This window comes from Neofelis nebulosa, chromosome 2 (genome assembly GCF_028018385.1).
Source record: "Neofelis nebulosa isolate mNeoNeb1 chromosome 2, mNeoNeb1.pri, whole genome shotgun sequence".
NCBI lineage: Eukaryota > Metazoa > Chordata > Mammalia > Carnivora > Felidae > Neofelis > Neofelis nebulosa.
The window spans coordinates 67,245,142-67,267,694 of record NC_080783.1 but is presented as its reverse complement, the minus strand read 5'-3'; the positions used below and the strand labels follow the sequence as shown (position 1 = coordinate 67,267,694).

The 22,553-nt window shown below is 36.0% G+C and overlaps 1 protein-coding gene across 3 annotated transcripts in view; it reads left to right on the top strand.

The window, feature by feature from the left end:
- CSRNP3 (cysteine and serine rich nuclear protein 3) overlaps positions 1-22,553 on the top strand; it is a 212,609-nt gene that overhangs the window by 105,979 nt on the left and 84,077 nt on the right. Inside the window, exons 1-2 of one of the 3 annotated variants that reach the window (XM_058715077.1) lie at positions 1,526-1,779; positions 19,656-19,826. In XM_058715077.1, coding sequence (XP_058571060.1) covers positions 19,679-19,826 — 148 coding nt within the window. In that variant the 5' untranslated portion in view covers positions 1,526-1,779; positions 19,656-19,678. Of the gene's footprint in view, positions 1-1,525; positions 1,780-3,486; positions 3,645-19,655; positions 19,827-22,553 lie in introns of those variants that run through there. The other 2 variants (XM_058715078.1, XM_058715076.1) reach the window with 2 other exon arrangements.

Here is a 22,553-nt window from a genome sequence, read left to right as displayed (position 1 = left end):
ATCGGAATATTTTTCAATGTTAAGAAAAGCCCACCAAAAGGCATTTATTTAAGACCTAAAACATTCTAAATCAGTGCTAACCCAACAAAAAAATATTGTAAAGAATGATGTTAGGTCATTGTACTTAAGGACTGGACTATTTAGCTATACTTACTATTCTGGCTTAAAATTAGTTTTAAAGAATTCAGTTGGCACAAAAACTTTTAAGTTATAATTGTTTCCAGAAAACTATTTCTTATTGGTGGAAGGCTTGAGCAGATACATACATTTGTTATTTTTAAGATTACTGTTTTATTTACAAACACTTTTAAAATGTACCGTATGTCTAACTATACAGAAAATTTATTTTCTGGTCTTCATTTATGGTGCTTCTGACTTTTCCTTCTGTGCTCTTTGTTGCACTTTGCATGTATTTGTCATAAAATTTCAACTGAGATTAACAAGTGACAAGCTTTCAATTATCAATTCAATTTAGACAGATTATTAAAGAGATAAGAAATCAATTTTTTTCATCAAGTTCCAATAATTAAATAGCTCTTTCATTTGGAAATCCACAATCCATTTTCAAATGTTAAGAAATAATTTTAGGTAATTATTTCATTATTTAAAAAACATTATTAGAAAGGTGTTCTATGTATGTGTATGTACATGTGTGTGTATATACATACACATATTTATATTAATGTATATTAATCGAATATCTATACAGCAGAAAATTCCTGTAAATGTTGAGTAGTCAGCTCTGGAACTACTTGTTAACACTGAAATCAGATAAGGTAAACCATATGCTTTATTGAGGTTAGCTGTCTAAAATAAGTTACTGCGATTTTAAGAATTAATATGAACCACATGTCCTTTAGATCTTTAAATTGAAATCTTCATTGTTCTTTTAAGGCAGCTGTTCTAGGAATGTGTCATCTTTTGAGAAGATAAATTAATCACCTACTTCATTTATATACATCAATAACAGACTCACCCTCTTATCTACTTTATCAAAAGTAATTAGAATACTCTATTTTTATTCATATATAGTATCTATTAGTGATTGAGATTTTCATTGAGGAGATTTTGAGGGAAACAGCCACTCATCCTTTTCGAAAATAACCACCTCCAAGAAAAGAAACACCAGCAACTGAAAGGTTAAAACAGACTGTCAAATCATTCAGTTGAGCAAGGCTCTTTAATAACATTTGTACAAAAGTACTTTCAGAAAGCAGAAGGTAGAAAACTGCTTTTTTCTAGTTCCTTTTCCTTAAATTATTATTCAGCCTCTTATTAAAATAAAATCTAGTTAACTTCTTTTGAATGCCTGCTCAAACGTTTTCCATAATAATAATAAAAAAAAATCTTGTGAAAGGATTTCCATAAGTCGGGCTGCATTAATGACTTAGAGCAGCTTCATAATCTGTTATTCCTTCCTCCTAGCAGACCTCAGCTGATAAAAATATCCATAGACACAGTGAAGTCAGTGGCATGCCTGGCTTTCTCAGACAAAACTCCCATGTGATCACATATAGGCAGCCTCAGTGAGGCTGATGCCGTGCAGCAAGCAGTAGGTAATGAGTCTTTGTGCAGAGTGAAGCTCTTGTCGCTGAACAATAAAGCATACGGTACCAGCAATAAAACACAGGGCTGGCAAATTTAAGAAGATTCCACTGAACCAGGAAGAACAGTGCCTTCGGTGATGCTGACACATATTATAAAATGATAATCAATTTATTTTGGATTCTAATGAATAAAGAGTGCAAGGACTAAGACTACATACAGCTATTTGAACAGGTCAGTGATTTTATAAATTACTCCCAACACTTCCTTGTGTTTGATTGGATTTAAATTAGGATGGGCTAATGCGTGTTTTCCCTTAAACAAAAACTTTGCAAGATATTTGCAGTGTGTAATATGAAGGATGCACTTGAATTGACCCAATGTGATTAAATCGTTGCTGTAGTCAGATGTGATAGAGAAATGTTCATATGATTATAGTAAACTGAAAAGTTATTTATCCTATTTAAAAATTTATGGGTAAGAAAAAATGCATCCAATAATTTCTAATCTTCTATATATGCAGAAATAATATAAACCAGAGTACTACTAATAAATAGCTCAAATAAAAAGCTTCAAATTTATTTGTCCAGTGTTAAAAAAATCCTGCACTGCAATAGTTTACATGTCTTATAAATTGATGATATATCATTCAGATTTTATGGATGTCTTTCTGTACACTGAAAGAGGAAGGTTTGGCATATTTAATTATTTAAATGAAAATTTTTTAAATAAGGAAATTTTGAAGTGTTAAGAATGCTACTACTAGAACAATGCATTTTATATTTAACTATAGTAATATATATTTATCTTAATCTGTTGTGTGCCTTTTATTTTTCATTTTATATTTCTTTTGGTAGATGGAAAATACTTCATAAAACCTTTTATTTTCTAGATATTATTCACTCCCTAATGGACAAAAACAAATTAGCTTAATTTTCAAAAGAAGAATGGATTAATTTTGTGATGATGCATATTTCCATCTATTCACCATTTAGGAAAGAACATGTACCCTCATGTATATTTATAAAAATATGTACACACATGACCTTCTGTATCTAGAAAATAACCACTTCTTAGGCTTATGAGCAATAGAGAAGTTTATGTTTTAAAGAGAGAGATTGCTGTGTGTAGGCAGACAAGGGAAGAAATAACTCTAGCAAATAATAGCACAACACTGAACATCTTTGCCAAAGACAGACAAGCATTACTGCTACATGAATCCTTGAATTTAAGCACATAGTTTAACTTTGCTCTACATTTTTACTGCTGTATTGTTTTAAAAGCATCTTGGGACCTAAATTCTTAACAATTAATTTCTTGGACACCGCTTAGGATGATCGTCTTTAAGACACTAGGGCTCATGTTAACATTTTATAGAATTACTATAGTGACTTCATGTATCTGTATAGTAACTAAAATATATTTATGCTTGTAATATGCTGTTTAAACCACCACCACAACAACACAAAATACCCTATGTCCCTGATGATGCATGCAATATGTATGCCGATGGGGGAAAAAAATAGCTATGTTTCAAAAACAAGAGAAGTTAATGAAATTTTTAAATTGGTTTTCCACATGTATTTAAATGAAGTATTTGACTATTTGGGTTTCCTTGGTTACCATAGTTGCTGCTGACAGCTCCCTTTGGTGGGGTGGGGGAGAAAGCAGGACTCTAAAACAAAGAGTTAAAAAAACACTTATCCATTAATAGACACGGGGTCGGTGATGCTGGCAGCCCAGAGAAGTCCGTGCCCACTCCCCATCGCCTGTTCCATCCCTCCGGTGATTCAGGTATTCTGGCGGAGCTGCAGTTCCACACTTCCTTACCCAGCATTCCGTTCCAGTTGCTGGAGGGCTGCCTGAGCCTTATGCAAATGAGACCAGCTCTGAGGCTTTGACTGCAGAAGCCAGGGGGTGGGGGGTGCAGAAGGGAGTTCAAAGGTCACGGGGCTGGTGGAAAGCTGGATCAGTTGGCCGAAAAAAATGCACTGGGCTTCTCTGCAGCAGTGTTTTGCAGCAGTTAAATGAAGTGTGCTTTATTTCTCAGAGTGAAGATGTTACAGCGTGTGTGCCATAGTCCTTTAAAGTGCACGCAGGTACGGTGACAGATTTCGTGATGCGCCTAATTTTATTTCTATAAAAGACACTGAGGAGGACTGGCTATTTTCGTCATTGTGGAAATTGGCAGGGTGTTCTTGGTTTTCAGCTTCTCTTAACTAGTTTATTAAATCTTCTAGTGTTTTGGTTTTTTTTTTCAATTTGAAACATGGGTGTTTTGTTCCAATGGAATAATTTCACATAAAGAAAAAATTCAATTGGGGATTCTAAATAATTGTTTTGTTTTGGCAAGTTTTTGATAGCACAGAGATATCTGGGCTGAAACATCTAGGTAAATAAATATCAGGACTTAAAACTTTTGCAGCATTTTCGCATTTTTCAAAAAATTGTATTTTGAATTAGAACTGGGTTCATAGCCTAAGATTCTTGTGAGGTATCTGTAATTAAATGATGGAATTCTTTGTTCATATCCCACAAAACATCATAAGGACAGTTTTAATAAGTTGTATTTCATTTCATTATACAGAGGGTTTCAGTGTTAATCATCTTCATTCTATATTTTATTGCTAAGCACTGTATCAAAGAAAGAATTTCTTATTTAGGGGTTATAGTTTGGAAATGATTCTTTCATTTTTCTAGCTATTACTCATTTTCTTTGGGACTTTTTAGACAACGCTATTTTGAACTCAGCATGTTCAACTTCCTATGACTTTGTCTTTCAGTTAAGTCTGGGTTGTAAAGTGATTCTCATAAATGTCATAGGCAGGACAAAAGTCTCCTTTTTCCATGCACTAAATATCACACTCTTGTAGAATGTGTGATTACATCATAGTAAAGTCTGACCTGTACCAAACAAATGTGTACTCACTTATATTGCTCATATTGCTTTTTTATTCCCAAAATGTATTTTTAAATAAACTTAATTAAAGCAGCATGATCAGACTATGTTTATCCACATCATTAAAAATTTTTAATGTATCAATTCGGCAGTTAAAATGTTGATAGGGAAAAATGTTATTCTAATTTGCATCAAGTGTGCATCTGTCTATATTACAGGTTGTATGTGTATGAAAATTTATGTTGGAAAGATGAAGAGACAAAATAATGTTTAGTCATGAAATTACTGCTTTATGCTTTTTTATTTGCATAAGATTTTAAAATGAATTCTATGAAGCTTACATACAAAGAGCTAATACATATTTAGATAAACTTAATTACTTTCTTTGCACTGAAAAGAAGGCGTTCATTTTATTATAATGATTAAGGCTTAGTAGTTTGGCAACAATATCTTTTATTTTAAAACAGAGAGTGGGGTGGGTAGAGGGTGGACCAGAACAGGAGCATAGCCATTTAAAACAGTAGAGGACACTTCAAATATTTATGAAATCACCTTGTGTTAGTCATTTAGGGCCAGATTCCCACCCTTTATCACTTTGTGGGGACATTATGACATTTATCCTGGATCCTGACATTAATTTAGGAGATGGAATTCATGTCTTGTGTGAGTTTTTTAAAAATGCAAGAACTGCCATTTTCTTCTAAACTCTTTCTGTTTTGAAACTTTCAGTAATGACTGCAGCTAAAGGGGATATCTTTTAAATAATCACCTTCTTACGTCAAATGGAATATGCTGTCCTCTGGTACAAACAGCACATTTGTAGACTTTTGTTTTACGCACACACACACACACACACACGCGCGCGCGCACACACGTGTGTGTATATATAATTACATATTATGAAGTAAATACGTATAGATACATTTTACATATGTCACATATCACATCTATGATATATATCACCTAGTTATACAGCCAAATAAAATTTTTCTTGTGGTCAATCATATTTAATCCAACAATTTTGAAACAAAAATTTTTTATTTTCCTTTTACCTCACTCAGGTCATGTCCATAATTTGTTATCTACTAACCTATGTGTGTTTAGACAGCGCACAGTGAGGAGGAAAGAACCCAGCTTAAGATTCATTTAGGCAGTCCAATACTGCTAACTTTTCAATGCAACCATTGCCAGTTAGCACATTCTGAATATAGAAATAAAAATGCTGTGGGCCAAAAAGGAGACCCTATGAAGGTTGGAGAAAACCTGGTAATAGATAAATGTGAAATAAAGAGAATTGTGCTTCCGTAAGCCACCAGAGAGCTATATATGTCCTGCAGCAAATTTATGGCTTTGAATATCCTGGATAATTTATGTCTCTATGCAAATTCAGTCAAAACTTTGAAGTCTTTTTTGCATTAGCTGGAACCACACTACTTCCATACAAATCTCAGCAGCATGTACACAGTAAGTTCATGGACTGGATATTTAAATACATATGGAAAAAACGTATTCATGTAAATACAGCTCAAATTGAATTTGTAAAGTAAAAGAGTAAATAGAGAGATGTAAAAACCAGTCATTGGAGGATATGCAGTTGGTGTACTTGAAAAAGCGGTGTTATATCAAATTTCAAAGGAATCTTTAATGATTTTTCAAAAATTAATTTCCTGCATTCTGATTACCAGTCTGTCTTTGTCATCACTCAAAACTAGAGACCATATTGTAAGCTTGGAAAAGATTTTAGGGCAAATATGCTTTACTCAGTCTAGCAGTATGGAACATAGTCTAAAATCTACAAATAACTGTTGTGATCTCAAAATCACATGTCTAGGTTTTAAGTTGTATTATCACCGTATATGTCCTTCTCCTGAACTTCCGGTGCCTGTAAAATAGAAACAAGAACAAAATGACTTATAACATATAGAAGGAGAATGCTCAAAATAAATGAGTATTCAAAACAATCACATTTCTTTCTATATTTTAACCTGGCATTTCTTAGGAAACAATCAAAATGATTGCACTTTTAGTGACCTATTCTGGATTTAAATAGAATTGTATTAATTTTACTGAAAAGTATAATAAGGTTGTGAAGTGATTTTAAAGACTTATTTTTATTCCATATTATTAGAAACATAGCAATGCTATAGTAATACTTTGTCTAGAACAATTGAGAAATAATCTGTCCTAAATAAACCAATTTTCCAAATAAGTGAAGTTTATAACTTTAATAGCCAGTTATCTTAAAAATAGTCATTGCTTTCATGGAAGCAAAATATAGTACATATCATTCTGCTTTGTTGAACAAAGTGGAAACCAGTTTAGATTTTCTTCATGGTATAAGAATCATTATTCCCTCATTATATTGGACTTTAAAACTGCTCCCCAACTGTCCCCCAACACCAAATGGCATTGCCATCATATGCTTTTGGTATACAATTGTATATCCTTTTTATAAATTTTATATGCTTTTTGTAATTTTACTCTTTTCCCATGTTACTACTTATTATTTTTTAATATAGTTAATAATTGCTCTTTATCTGAGAACAATTTAAAAATCAAGTTTATGAACTTGGTTTTACATTAAATCCTAAATCTTTTGGACTTTGGTGGGCAAAGAGAGGGAGATAAACATCACTCCGTACTTTTCCTATGTATTGAACTTCTGATACCTGCACATACACAGTATAGTAAGCATAGGAACATAAAAAATAAATAACATTTATCTTAATTTTTCTTATCTTCAGGATATTGAAAATCATGTTTGAACTCCAGTTCTTGTTGCTACCATGAGAATCTGGCATGTTCTACCATTAACCGGAATTTGAAATACTTTGTCTAATAGGGAAATGAGGAATCTCCAACAGATATACCAAAGGAAACACACAGACCAATTTTTTTGTGTGGCATTTGACTAAAAATTGTCGTCCTATACCTATTCTTGCCAATTTTGGAGGTTATGGTCTATTTCATTCTCAAATCCTGGGGCTCTGAGATTCACCACCTCCCACCACCATGCTAGCTAGGAAGAGTTGTTACTTGAACAATCTTTTATCTCCATGCAAGCTTATGAATCCACGTATTGGTGCGGAAATGCGTTTAGTTGTGCGTGCGTGCGTGCGTGACACACATACTTTACATTTTCCTCAGTAACATACGAAAAAAGTTAACACAACTGAGCCATCAATCTTCATGTCTTTGAAAATTCACTAATACAATGTATATGTTAAGATAACAAGGAAGCTAGTACCATGCTCCCAGGCCAGGGTTCTTAGTTTACAAGTTTATTATAAAAAAAACACTGCAGTGCTCTTGTGCTGTGACACCCTTTTACAGGAGAAGGAAAAACAGTTCTATTCAAGACAACTCCTCAGGTTCTGACTGTAACAAAGAACAACTGTGGCTGAGATTTGAGAAGAAATCTTACAATTAAATGATATCCCTGAAAATAAACAATGATTTCAAAATGAACAAGTAGAAGGGAGACCTTGGTACTTATTTTTAAAAATGTTCATTAAGCTCCAATAATTGCTGCTATCTTTATCTGTAGTCATGCTGAGTAAAGCTATAGCTAAATGGAAGTTCAAGTGGATTCACGAGGTATTAGTATTTACATCTTATTATCTGCAGTCTCTCAGAGAAAGCAAAAGTAACTACAAATAGCACTATGCCAGAAACTGGTGTCTTGACCAACAATGTTGGCACACAAGACATTCATTCATTCTAAAGTGGCCACAGCTGTTGATGACAAGAAGCTTTGTATTTTTATATAGTATATCTTTCAGTCCATGTGAAACAAGTGTTTTTGAATGTTAACTATTCTCAGACACTTTGGAGTTACTTATTTCCGTTAGATCAATAGGTGTTCTCATACACTCTGAAGAGCTTTGATGATGTGAAGGAATGTTGGTTCCATAAACTTAGTGTCAAAAGATACTCTGTAAGAATAAGAACTAGTACAAAGTATTGGGGGAAAGCTTCATATTCTGGTCTTCTTTTGAAGAATACCATTAGTATTTCAAAGAACCTGAGAAGTACTTCAACAAACCTGGGTAATTTTGTTTAATATAATAATGCCTTATAAATTTAGGGCAATTTAGGAACCACTAAACAGCCAGGAAAATATTCTGTCGTTTTCTTGATAGGTAAATGCCTTTATTATATAGTTTCTTGGGTATGTGAGTTCAAAGTATGTCGTGGAATGCGAAGAAGCTGAACAGGATAGTGGTTGGGAAGTAAGGTTTAAATTCCATCCCTGTGTCACTTCCAGGACATGGTCTGTCAATTACAATCCATGTGGCCTTGGATATGACACTTGAAATCTGTAAGCCTCATCTTCATCTGCAACGTGGGATGATCATCTCTGGTTTTTATGGGAATGAAATTGCACAATGCATGCCCAACACATAATAACATTATAAATGTTAGCTAATATTATGATTTTCAACCCATAGGAGTTGATTCCCTGGTGCCGATAAGACAAGTTCAACTCAAACCTGTAGTTACAGAGACTCTTGATGAAACATCTTAGATTTCAGCAGATGAGGGAAAGACGTGTTTTCCAAAAATAGAAACCCATGAGGAATTTATTGAAAGTCATACCTCCCTTGTACCATCTTCTATTGAGATGTGGCAAGTAGAGAAGGCAGTCACCATAGCCATCAAAGTTCAAACTATATGTGGCTTCATAGATACCTTGAATTTTTCCAGCTGGAAGCACAGTCTCCACAAAGATCCTCACATATGTTGTGACAGTATGTACTTTTATAAGCTCTCATTTTATATCCTTTATTGCTTTAAAAATTTTCATCAATGTGCCTTTGCTCTACTTTTTCCCATTCCCATGTTGACTTTATATGACCAAGGTATTAGTTATTCATCTCTGCTCCATCCAGAGTTCCTGTCTCATCCATAGACTATGAACTTTTCAATTATAGAGGGAGCCTGGCACACAGTAGATGCCCAAGAAATGTTTGCAGATCCAATGCTGTTTTGCAGCATAGTCTGATTCCAACTCATGTGGTAAAGATGCTATTTCTCTGAATCATGAAACAATCTCTGTGTCACAGATTTGCTGTTTTAAAGTTCCTCTGTATCATAATGATGTTTAGAAATACTATATTCTGACTCTTGATTTTGGCTTAGGTCATGATCTCATGGTTTGTGAGATCAAGCTCCACATTGGGCTCTGTGCTGACAGTGTGGAGCCTGCTTGGGATTTTCTGTCTCACTCTCTCTCAGCCCCTCCCCAATCACGTGCGCGCACGTGCACTTTTTCTCCTCTCTTTCTCACAAAAATAAATCTTAAAAAAAAGAAATACTGTGTCAACTGATATAGTCACAAGAATTTTTCAAAAGAAACTTAAAAAATATATCGACACTTTTTACTTAAAATTATTTTAATAGTTGGGCAACCTGGTGGCTCAGTTGGTTGAGTGTCCAACTCTTGATTTTGGCTCCGGTCATGATCACAGGGTCGTGATATCGAGTCCCAAGTCAGGCTCCGCCCTGAATGTGGAGTCTCGTTGGGATTCCCTCTGTCTCTCCATCTCCTCCTCCCTCTCTTTCTCTCTTGCACATGTGCATTCTCTCTTTAAAAAATAAAATTTAAATTAAAAAAAAATTTTAATTAAAAAAAGTTATTTTAATAGTAGCACACCCAGAAGTGCTTTTTGATAAATATACATTGATAACAAATGTTGGATAATTGATGGGAAGGAGTATCATGACTCTGCTTTTGTCAAACTTGTTTGAATGGTGAAACTTCTCTAAATAGTGAGTTTCCAAATTTTAGAAGATTGTATGAATTTGATGTGACTTATTTGCATTTTGAACCAGTTTTCATCTGTGCCAGTAGAACCTTCACTGAGACTTGAAAACCCAGGTGTTTAATCTTACAGTCTATATTATTTTTACTAATTGCTCTATAATGCAGTGTGAGCTGGAGGCTGAATAACTCGTTCTCTACCTCAGGTAGTAAAATCTATATCTTGCCTTAAGGTGGTGATTCATTTTAAAGCATGTCCAAAGTACTTTTTTCCACTTATTCTAATTTTAAAGATCTCCTCTATTTTTTGCACAGTGTCTTTGGCAGGATCCCAGTGCTTAGATGGGTATGGTCTCAAAGCTTGGCCATATTTTACTCTGATGTCCACTTTAGAGTACTTTATGGAGAAAATGTTTTCAAAGTTCCTTTCCCTTTGGACTATTCTTATGATTCTTCTGGAAGAAAAGGATATCATATCCCTTAACTATCCTTTGATCTACACTTGCTAGTCTACTTTATTATTTAATCAGAAGCTTTCTAAAAGACTGAAGAGAAACTTCTTAAGTGCTAAGGAGGAAAAAAAAATGTTATCTCTCAGTGTTGCAGTAATAATTCTAAATTCTTCTAAGTACGTGAGGTCTTTTTTTCCCTGAATGTGTAAGTATTGCTTTTCTCCAAAGGAATTAGGCTAAGTACTGTTCTTTAGCCTTAATAGCAAGCACATAAAATAAATTTTTCATTGGCACTTTTGTTAGAGTAAGAAAAATAGGCTTACAATGGGCACTTGATCAGTTTTCAACAGTTTTAAAAGCCTTATCATGCTCTTGGTTAGTTTTGTCTGCTCTTGCTAACTAAAAGAACATCCTGGAGGAAAGGACTTTTGGCTTCTAGTTCACATGTATTCTAGTATGCCATGTTGCCAAATATCAACTAATGAACAATGCTTAGGGTTAAGAGGGGTTAAAAACCAAGTTCTGTCTTTCTTATATGGATGATAACTAATCTCAATGGCAGGTAACGTGGAAAACTTCTTGGGGCCCCCCTGCCAGATAGAGTCATATGACCAAGCTTTTATGACTTTTATGACCAGGTAGTGGGGAATGCATTGCATTAGAGCCATTCTCACTAGTTATGTCTGCCCCTTATTTTGACAGAAGTGGAAATTGAGACCCAAGGAGGTAATCCTCTTACTTAAAATTAGGCCACTTGTTAGTAGCTCATCCAGGATTAGACTCCAAATTGATGGCCATTCATTTACTGAGCAAGCACTGGAGTACATCTTCAGTCCATGAGGAACCTTACAGTCAAGTGTGAGAAAATGGCAGGCAAGCCAGCAATTATGATAAAGAGTGATAAGCACTGGGAGCTGTGAAATGCAGAGAGATCACTTAACCCAGTGGGGTGCTGGTCAGGGAATATTTTTAAGGGAAAGTCTGGGTGAGGCCTTTTGGGAAAATGATCTAGATTTCTGAAAGCTTGCTTTCTTTTGTTAAAATAACCTTGGAGGATTGGGAAAAAGATTACAGAGTATAGGTACAAAGAGTCTAGCCCATAGTCAGTGCTCACTAAAAGCTGACCAGTATTATAAATGGATCAAGGCACTCCAACTACCTTTTAGGAAAGACAGACACTGTTTTGGGGAGAGTGTACTGCAATCCAGAATCATCCACCAAGATACAGAGTTATAGAGGAGGTCAGTTTGGGGTAGTCGTTTTAGAGCAGTAGGTGGTAGCCAAGAAAACAGTGAAGAAAGGAACCCCTAAAATTGTTATGGAATGTCTCCCTGAGAGTAGAAGAAACCAAAGAAGTTGGAAAGACCCCTGCTCTAGGAAGTGGATGATCCTGGTGGTAAAAGGAACAGGAGACAACAGATTCTTAAGCTTCTTTGATACTTTGAACTAATGTGTCCATAAGAAATCATTTCTCCAGGTTCTGAATATCCACCCAAGCTGAGGAAGTGGGATAAATCACCAGAGTGGAGGCTCTTGATCAGGGAGTCCGTGGATAGATGGCATGCATTTGTACTTATCTGCCCTTTTTTCTGTGGAAAGCATTCATTTCTTTCATAAGATTCTCAAGCTGCAGATCAGCAAGCTGCAAAAATTTTGAGATCCAAAGCACATAAAGTAACTCAGACCTTTAACTCAAGGTCACAGGCAACTCTGGCACAAGGAACTCATACATAATTGGGGAACCCTGCAATCATTTCTCCAACAAAAATATTCATTAGACAGGAGTGCCCCCAGGGTTCTTGGCTTAAACAGGCACCTGGGCAAGAGGTGTATTTGGCCAACTTGCGCTTCTCACATTGGCAAGCCACCAGCAGCATTTTTCACATTGGTGGTGCCCCGTGGAAACACCTTGCAGGATTTTACCTTGTGAAATCCTTGCCAAATCCCTATCCTCTTGGAGGCAGATATGTCAGTTTCTTGCCAAATGGGTTAAAGCAGAAATGGCCTTAGTATTGTGGAAAAAGATATCCCCTCTTTTCTTTTTTAATAAGAGAAATGCATAAGCATTCTGAGAACGTGTGGAGCGATGAGTGTTTAAGGCATAGCATCTGATGCCAACTTCTTCAAATAATGATTATCTCATTTAGCAGAGACTTTAGTCTATAGTCTGTGCTTGATTAACAGAATAGTGTCAGGGCAGTAGTAATGTCAGTGTTAGGGCCAAACATAACAGATTACTCAAAAGCATGGTTTGAAAAAATAATTGGGGATGAAAAGGATTTAATACAAACTAAGTTGATTAAAATTGTATCCCAATAGTTAGGAACACATCTGGATAATTAAAGATATTGCACCAAAGGATTCAAAATAACATGGTATGATTTTTTTTTTTTTTTTTTTTGCTAAGCTTTGCTTTCTTAAATATTGGAATAAGACCTATACGCCATCAATTGAGCAACTGTCCTCTTCATCCTCTATCTGGCCCAGTAACGATCTGGCTGATAAAGTGTGACATTGTGAATAACCTTGCTTTTGCCAGCTAGGCTTTTCCCACCTGCTATCACAGATGAGCCACACACCAGTATTTTCGTCAACCTGTTTGCAGTGCTGCTCAGCTCATCATTTGAATTTGGTGAAGCAACCAGAAGAAGCATCAAAATTACTTTCCATTCTGAGTGAAAGTAAAGAAATTTAGCTTTTCTTTCCATGCAACTTAATCCTGACACTGGTGTTTCCTGGGCCTGAGGCCCACTGCTGATGGAAGCAAGCAGCCTCGTCTTTGTCAAAGTCCTTGGAGTAGAATTTTATCATAGTTTCTTAGCTTTTTGTGCTTGTTGGAAAATTTGATGAGGTCGTAAAATAAATTATTTTGTTCTTTGAGAAGTCATGGAGAGATGTCCTCCATGGCATGTAATGCAGGGGAATGTGCCACTTGATGTATGTCACGTCACCAAGGTGAAAGTGTCTTTGTTAATGACCCTTGCAGTTAAGAGGACTCTCACTTTGCTTAACTACAAAACTAGCAAGGCAGCAATGCAAAGGACAAACCCAGGCCCCCACAAGAAAGTGAACAGAGGGGTTCCAGATGTATCCCTTTTTTCCTAAGGGAGTACCATGGAAGGCTTCTGGTCTCGGCAGTCTCCACGGAATAAAGAATTACCAGGTCAGATGAACCACGAACTCACAGCTCATCTTTTTTTTTTCCACCAAGCCAGGGAGGAGGTAGCATTTCACTAAAAAGATCTCCTCATTCTCATAGAAGGAAATTCTTGCCATGCCAGAATTACTTCCTTTTAAATTCACTTCTTCCTGCACTAGTGATAGGTCTGGCCTGCCCTTAATCTATTAACCAGTACTCACCCCCTCACCTTTCTTTAATTATTTGATAAACTCATGATTCACCCTAATTACCTTTCAGGTTTTATTTATTCAGTTTCATCTGTTTGGTAAAGGACAGGAATATTCAGGTAATGTAGCTCCAGGTGGAGCACCATCCAGGTGCCCCAGTAGGTGGCATTTCGTATGTAGATGTTTTTGTTACATTCTAGTCATTCTTCTTTCTCCTCCAGAGCTGAGAACACCCCTTAGGGTTGTCAGAAGAAATTGTGGATACTCAATTAAATTTACATTTCAGATAAACTACAAATAATAAATACAAATATATCTTGAAGGTGATTTCATCTTTTATCTAAAATTCAAATTTAACTGGGTGTCCTATATTTTTATTTGCTAAATCTGGCAACCCCAAAGTGGTTCTTCAAATCAGATAACTTGCTCCTCAGAATTTGGGGATTGATGATATTCTTAAGGCATATTTTCTGTGATAATTTCCTTACAGCACATAACAAAGCATTATGAAATAAGGACAGAATGAAAAAAGAAAACAGGGTTAAACATTAGGTGAATAGAAGTGGGATAGTAAGAACTCAACGAGTTACCTATGAAAGCTACGAAATTTTTACGTTGTCAGAAGAGAGTGATATGAACATAATTCCAGCAAATACCCAAAGTTAGCTTCAGTCATTCTTCCAAATGCATTAAAATGTACATTTTCGTCCAGCGTCTTGATTTGGCATTCTTAGTGAAGCTCTCCCACTTACTTCAGTCTACATCCTTCTGTCTTCTGATATTTTTCCAGAAATACATTAAACAAAAGAATTGCACTTGTAACCATAGAACATCTAGTGTAGTTCATCAGTATTTGTGTGTGTGTGTGTGTGTGTGTGTGTGTGTGTATAGAGATTTGAAAACATTTATACTCTCTACTACTTTTTCATTAAATGTGCTCCAACGCTTCTGAACAATGGTTATATCTAATAAAAAGTTGAGAGCAATAGTATATGTTAGTGAAGAATAGCAGAGATCCAAGATCACAAGATGCTTATTGGAGTTTTATAATGAAGTGGTTATTAATTTGGCAATAGAAAAGGCACGAGGGTGCAGAGAAAGGGGAAGCTGTCCAAGTGGTGAATTCATGGACTCTATTAATGAATGAAAAAATTAGGATAAATCAGTGTTAGACAAGAAGAAAATATTGGCTTTGAAGTACAATTGAACTTATTGAGGCCTCTGAGTAAGATTCTCTGGAGTAGTACCTAATTGTGTGGCTCTTTGCCTTCCGGCTATGTAGTTGAATGATCAAAGGGCTGACCCCTGACCCAAGATGGGCGAAAACATTACTCACTCCTTGGAACACTAAACTTGAACTGTGAGACATAGAGAGAAGTTGCTGGACTTAAACCTGGTAACAGTGGTGCTCTAGAAAAAAGATAAGGAATTTCTACAGTCATAACCTTAGAAGCTGTCCTTACTCCTGCATTCCTTTAATTTTGGATTTCAGCTCTATCTTAGATTGCATGAACTAGTTCAGTATTTTTCCAACAGATGTCTTTGTGCTTAAGTTAGCTAGAATTTGCTTTTGGGCTGCTTGCAAGCAAAAAAAAAAAAAAAAAGTATGACGTTTTGAGGTCAATTTCATCTTTCATTTTGATTCTCATCCAATCAAAAATGCCAGATATTTTGTTAGTGAGGAAAGAGAGAGTGGTGAATGAGATGAACTTGATTTCTGCTTCATGGAGCTTTCAGTCTAGCAGAGAAAACAGACACTGATAAGTAATTAAAGTATAGAAATGGAAGGGTTCTATGCATTCATCAACAAATATTTATTGAGCATCTATAATATATAAGACTGTTCTAAACCATTGGTACTCAGTAAAGAAAACAAAGATCCTTGCCCTTGTATCTTGTAGCAGGGTATGAAAGCGATAGATAATAAACATCGAAATATATAAATAAATAACATGGATTTAGAAGATGGTAATTGCTATGGGAAAAGAATTAAAAAGGGATCAGAAGGAACAATATATCAAAAGGCCTGGAAGCCAGAGAGAAATGGCAGGTTGGAAAACTGAAAGATTATTAGAGCTAAGATACTGGCAACAAGGCAATGGCTCAAAATGAAGATGAAGAGGTTAGGTAAAGTAGATTGTTAAGGACTTTATAAGCCATTTTGAGGATTTTGAACTCATCCTAAGGCAATCCAAAGCCACTTAAGAGTTTTAAGCTATAGACTCACATGATCAGATTTGCATTTTAGATTTATCATTCTGCCTGCAACCTGGAAAACACATCTAAAGCAAACAGTAGTGGATGGGAGAGAGTAATTAGGAGGCTCTTGTCCTAGTCCAAATGAGAAATGGTGATGCTCTTGACTAGCATATGTTTCATGAATTGGAAAACAGTAGCTGTGTTAAAATGGCTGTTATTGAGGCTTAGATTTTCAGCTTCTCACATTTAGAACAGATTAATGCCTGTCCAGATTTATCTTCTGTTCTTTGGGCTTTGATGCTATATAAAGCCAATTTGAAATGTTGACCACTTTTTCATTGGCTTCACATCCATGAAGTTTAATTATGCCTCATCTTTAGGAACAAAAATATGATAAGTGGATATTTAAGGAGCTGTGGCAGCCGTAAGACAGGCATTCGTTGTACTCCCTATAGCATCTGTACCTAACTAGCCACATATTGTCCTCAAATTCTGAATCAATACAGGACACAAGCAAACCAGGTATATACAACTTCTCTATTAACAGGGCCTTCCCTCTAAATTCGCATATTCTTCTCTTCCCCAGTGAGATAGTATAGACGATGTAGAAGAAAACCACATGATCTTTTTACCACTCCACTGTTGGGTTTAAATGAAGGGTTACATTCCTTTAAGCGATGGGTCATTTGGCCTCATGATTTGTCATGACCTCTTATTACACTCACATAATATTTTTTAAAGGCAGTGCAACTAGTCAAGTATTATGCTTGTTTGCTGCACAAGCAATCAGCACTTAACCAGTATCATATGTATGTTAAGGTTATGCACTTCTGTAATAACTTGAATTTTTTTAAGTTTATTTCTTTATTTTGTGAGAGACAGGTGGGTGAGGGGCAGAGAGAGAGAGAGAATCTCAAGCAGGCTCCGCAATGCCAGCACAGAGCCTGAAGTTGGCCTTGAACTCATGACCTAGGGATTGTGACCTGAGCTAAAATCAAGAGCCAGACACTTAACTGACTGAGCCATCCAGGTGCCCCTGTAATTATTTGAATTTTTAATTTCTAGCTTATATACTAATCCCAACCTAAAGGGTCAGTTCCTTCTTTCCTTTGAGCTGGGTCTAGCTCAGGTTCTTTCAGCCTTAAAGATGTGGACAGAAATTGTATCTAACCTTCAACTCCATTGCTTGCCAGTCCCAAAATATAATAACAAAAAGAAAAAGAGACTTTTCAATTTCCTTGTCATCCCTCCAAAAAGTTCCCCTCTTATTCTTGAGGAAGCAAACAAGGAAGAGTACCAAGTACCACTTTACCATATTGAAACGTTGTCTGTGGTGCAATTGAATGTCTTTGGTTCTTGAGAAATCTGCCTTTCCTAAGGAAGCTGGGAGCGGAGGGAACTTACGGATATGGTTTGTAACTGTTCCCATTGCACTATCTTATTATAAGAACGTACTTTTTAAACATGGGTTTCCATCTTCTATTACTTTGTGTCTTGGAGGCTCTCCCTCATGAATTACTTTGCATCTTGTTTGAAGTGAACCATTTTAAAATTTATATCCTGTCCTACTTTTATTTCAAGAACTTTACTTAAAATATCTTTTGTTCTCTTGCCCTGCTCAGATCTGCAATATGCATGCACATTTTATGCATTTCATACTCTTTAAGATAGAGAAAATAATATGCTAATTTGAATAGTGGTAAAATCAGAGTCAGGGTAGAGATTTTATTCTCAGAAGAGTGGACAGTGCAATATCTTCTTACGGCGTCTGTTCTCTCCATTGTTAGTATAAGTCATGTAAAAGACGTGATTTAGTAAAACAAGGCAGTAGAACATGAATTTGGGAGTACTCTCAATTTGATGGAGCCGCATAGTGGGTGTTTGCTCCTTGAGGGCAGGGAACATGTTCTACTCCCTTTTGTGTCACCTACTCCACCGAAGGAGTCAAGCATATACATACCAGTAACTCAACATGTACTCAGATGAATGGAAAATATTGAAATTAATGGTAAATCCTTATGAGACACTTAATACTATATTTAATTTTACTAGAAAACACACAAAGATGGCCAAAGAAGAGATTTTGACTAGGTTTTAAGTACTGGGTTTTGTCATTCTCTAGGACTAGGAAGTGGACACCCCCAAGGAAGGGAGCTGCTGGAGAGCAGACTAGAAATTAGACAAGTGGTCCTCCGATATGAGTACACAGAGTGCCAGGCACTACCTCCTGGAAGTGTCTGATTCAGTAGATCTGAAGTGGGGCCAGTGGCCCTCCCCAGTGATGCTGATTCTGCTAATCCAAGTAACCCACTTTAAAAACTACAGAATTAGACTTTTCGGGAGAGCTGGCTCAGCTGAGGGGACCTGGGCGTGCTGCCTTGCTGTGTGATCTTCACAGAGAAAGGGTGACTTCAGAGATGTCTGAGGGCAGTATCTAGAATAGTTTCAAGGGTCTTGCTTTCTCTTGATCAACAGGACTGAAGGCTTCACTCTGGCAGGAAAAGGAGATAACGGTTTCACGAACTCAAATGAGACTTAAAATTAGCTGACGTAAATGAGATAGAAGTTGGAATGCATGGAATCAACTTAGTAATACTTTTAGCTAAGTTAACCTAATTTAGCAATGGAAGACCATGTACATACATATCTAAGCTAATTTATATATAGGTTATTCCCCGAAATATCCTTACACTGCAAGGAAAGTTTATGCTCTTTAGCTGACTGTGCATATGTCAAGGTAAATGGGGAAGGTGGAGAAAGGGCAGCCCAAGGAGAGAAGAAAGCCCATTCATCCTAGAGAAAGCATTTAGGAGAAACTACCCCCACCTTTCCCCCTGCCCACTAAAGGCTGTTTCCCAGGTAAATAGCCTTAGGAAGTTTCTGAAACAGTGGCAACAGCTTTGGTAACCAGGTATCATGGGAACACATTTCATCTAATTGCAGTATTGAAATGAAAACTACCTAAAATTTAGAACCGATTTCATATGCTTTGTTGTGTTCAGCTAATTAGGCTCTTGCATTTTAAAACTTGAGTATGAGGTTTTTGCATACTTATCTGTGTTTCTTCTGGATGAATTTTATGTAAGGCAGTAATCATTTAAGACTTTGGGGGATATTGACACTTTTTTCATTACAGGATTTCATGGACTCGGGTAGATTTTCTCAATTTGCCAACAAAAAGGAATAGAGAAATTATATTAAAATAAGCTGTGTCTCTAAAAAATGGTTGGTAACCAAATGGTCAATTGCTCGTATTTAATTTTAGTTTAAGTTTTGTTAATTTGAAAATATTTTTAAAAAACTGCTTAGTGATCCTTTCAAGGAAAGACTCAGCTCATGTATAAAAAAAAAAAAAACACACACACACATAAAAATGACTCTGGAGACCTTGGCTACACATCTAGCGGTCAAATGTTTCAATGCTTCATTGCTCCCGTTCCTGTTACAGGTACATGTGACAGCGCTGCAGCTATGAGTGGAATTTTAAAGAGGAAGTTTGAAGAAGTTGACGGCTCTTCACCCTGCTCCTCTGTGCGGGAATCAGATGATGAAGTTTCCAGCAGCGAGAGTGCTGACAGTGGGGACAGTGTCAATCCATCCACTTCTAATCATTTTCCCCGTGAGTACAGAAACCATACCTTAAGCTAATTGTCTGGTTCTGCAGTGAAAATAATTGTATCATCTTGGTCATTGTTTTGAACCTTTATTACTAGTTTTGTTTTGTCCTTGTAATTGATTTAAAAGCAAAACATGATTAAGTAAAAAAAGAAGCATTTTTGAGGTATCAGTAGATTCTTTTATTTGGATTGCTTTTGGGAGTGGATTATTTTGATAGTGTTAACCAACTGATTCAATGAAAAAATGGTATTTTTTAAATTTTTTAAATGTTTATTTTTGAGAGAGAATGAGAGAGGGAGAGAGCAGCGGTGGGGCAGAGAGAGAGCGAGGCAGAGGATCTGCTGAGCCCAATGTGGGACTCAAACCACAAACCCTGAGATCGTGACCTGAGCCGAAGACAGCCGCCTGACCGAGCCACCCAGGCGCCCGCAAAATTGTATTTCATTATTATTAATTTTAAAAGGGAGCACCCTACTGAGAATATTTGGGGAAAGACAAGTCCAGACACAGAAATTTATCCTCCCAAAGCTGAAATGATATTCTGGGGCGGGAAAAAATAGATGTATTTGGGAGCGGGAAGTCTAAGTTATAATGAGAAAGAACGTGCCACCCCTGCAATAAGAAACAAGAAGGGTACAAAACTCTCCCAAGTGTGTAAGTGCATGCGGTTTATACTTCTTTCTACTCGTTCCTTTATTCTTTATCCCCAAGAATAATATTTAAAGCCCGCAAAGAAAAAATAGAGATGTATGCCTTCTCATTGATTCCTCTTTCTGTCACACTGTGTGTTAGCCAAAGCAGGCTTCAGGTTCTGAGCTGTCAGCACAGAGCCCCATGCGGGGCTTGAACTCACGAGCTATGAGATCACGACCTGAGCCGAAGTTAGACACGTAACTGACTGAGACACTCAGGCTCAGAGCCCCCAGAAAATTCTTAATACAATCTGCAAGCTAAAAGAAACTGGCTAGTAATAGCTAAATGATCTTCTTAAAGTTATTTTCCAACAGGAAGATTTTACCATATCATGATACCATGAGAAATAACTAGTCTTAGTTTTTCCATTTTTCAGTTAAGTGACTGATTTTATTAATATGCAATCCTATAACATGGAATATAATTTGGAAATGTGAAAACCCAGAAAACCAAAAGAATAAACAATAATTTTAAAGGAAATAAAGATCTCAATAAAACTGTTGAGCATGAAACAAACTAAAATCAAAAGCATTCCTTTAAACAAGCAAAACTAATAGAAAATATAAAGAAAGAGCAATTATAATTATCACAACAAAAAAATCATAAAGTATTCAGGGACAAGGCAATTGTGTAATGTAAATAATCTGCAAATACATTTATATATGTCATGATGATATGAAATGAGCTTGTGTTTTTGATTTAAAAGAAGATACATGTGTACATATTAGGTCTTAGTATTAACAGTGGTAATAACATCATTATCATCATCCAGTAGAGTTTTGTGAAGATCAACAGAACAAGTGAGATAATACACATGAAAGAACTTTACTAAGCACATTTTATATTGAAAATTATGATCATAGCTAATATTTATTGGGTATATAAATGCTTTAATAGCTTTGGAGCTATACAGCTCCAATGTAGGGATATACATTATCCCTACTCTTTCCGTCCATTCTAGAAGTACCACTACCTTCAGTGTATAGAGGAAATATGTAAGGCTCAGAGAGGCTAAACATCTTGCCCAAGGTCACACAGGATTTGAGCCTAGATATATATGTGTGTATGTGTGTACCTCACTCCATAGTCTCCACTTTTTCCATTATCTCATACTGCCCTTTAATTATATAGCATTGAACATATCTTTAAAATATTGTTTATTGTGGGGCGCTTGGGTGGCTCAGTTGTTTGAGCATCTGACTCTTGACATTGGCTGAGGTCATGATCCCAGGGTTGTGGGATCGAACCCTAAGTCAGGCTCCACACTGAGCATGAAGACTGCTTGAGATTCTCTCTCTCTCTTTTTCCCTTTGCCCTGCTCCCCTGCTTGCATGCACTCTCTTTCTCTAAAATAAAGAATAAAAAATAAATGTTGTTTATTTTGAATTAGTAAAGAGGTAGGTTATGTTTCCAGATATAAAGATAAATAAAGTTATTAAAGCTTTCCATATTAATTTATAAATATTAGTATAGTCTCAAAAGCCTCAATTGGATTTTCTTAGAAGGTGATAGAATGATAAAAATCTATTTGGAAAATAAGCTAATGAGAATAAAGGTATATTTTTAAAAAGACAGTATAAATGTTGAAAAGCCATTCCAGATATCAAATCATAGTAGAAAATTATTAATTTAACTTTTTTGATACTGTGCTAGATCTAGGAAAGTATAGAAAGTCTCAGCATGTTATATATAAGAGTTTAATGTGTAAGAATACAGTTTTACAGGGGTGCCTGGGTGACTCAGTCAATTGAGTGTCCAACTCTTGATTTTGGCTCAGGTCATGATCTCTCACTGTGAGATTGAGACCCACGTCAGGTTCTATGCAGACAACACAGAGCCTGCTTGGGATTCTCCCTCTCCCTCTCTCTCTCTCCCTCCCCCACATCCCAAAAGTATATGCTCTGTCTCTCTCAAAATAAGTAAAAACATTTAAAAAAAAAAAAAGAATAGAGCCTTATAGAGCAATGGGGAAGGGAAGAAGTATGTAATAAATGGTGATGGTGTTAGAGTTTGAAATAGAAGTAATTTAGATACA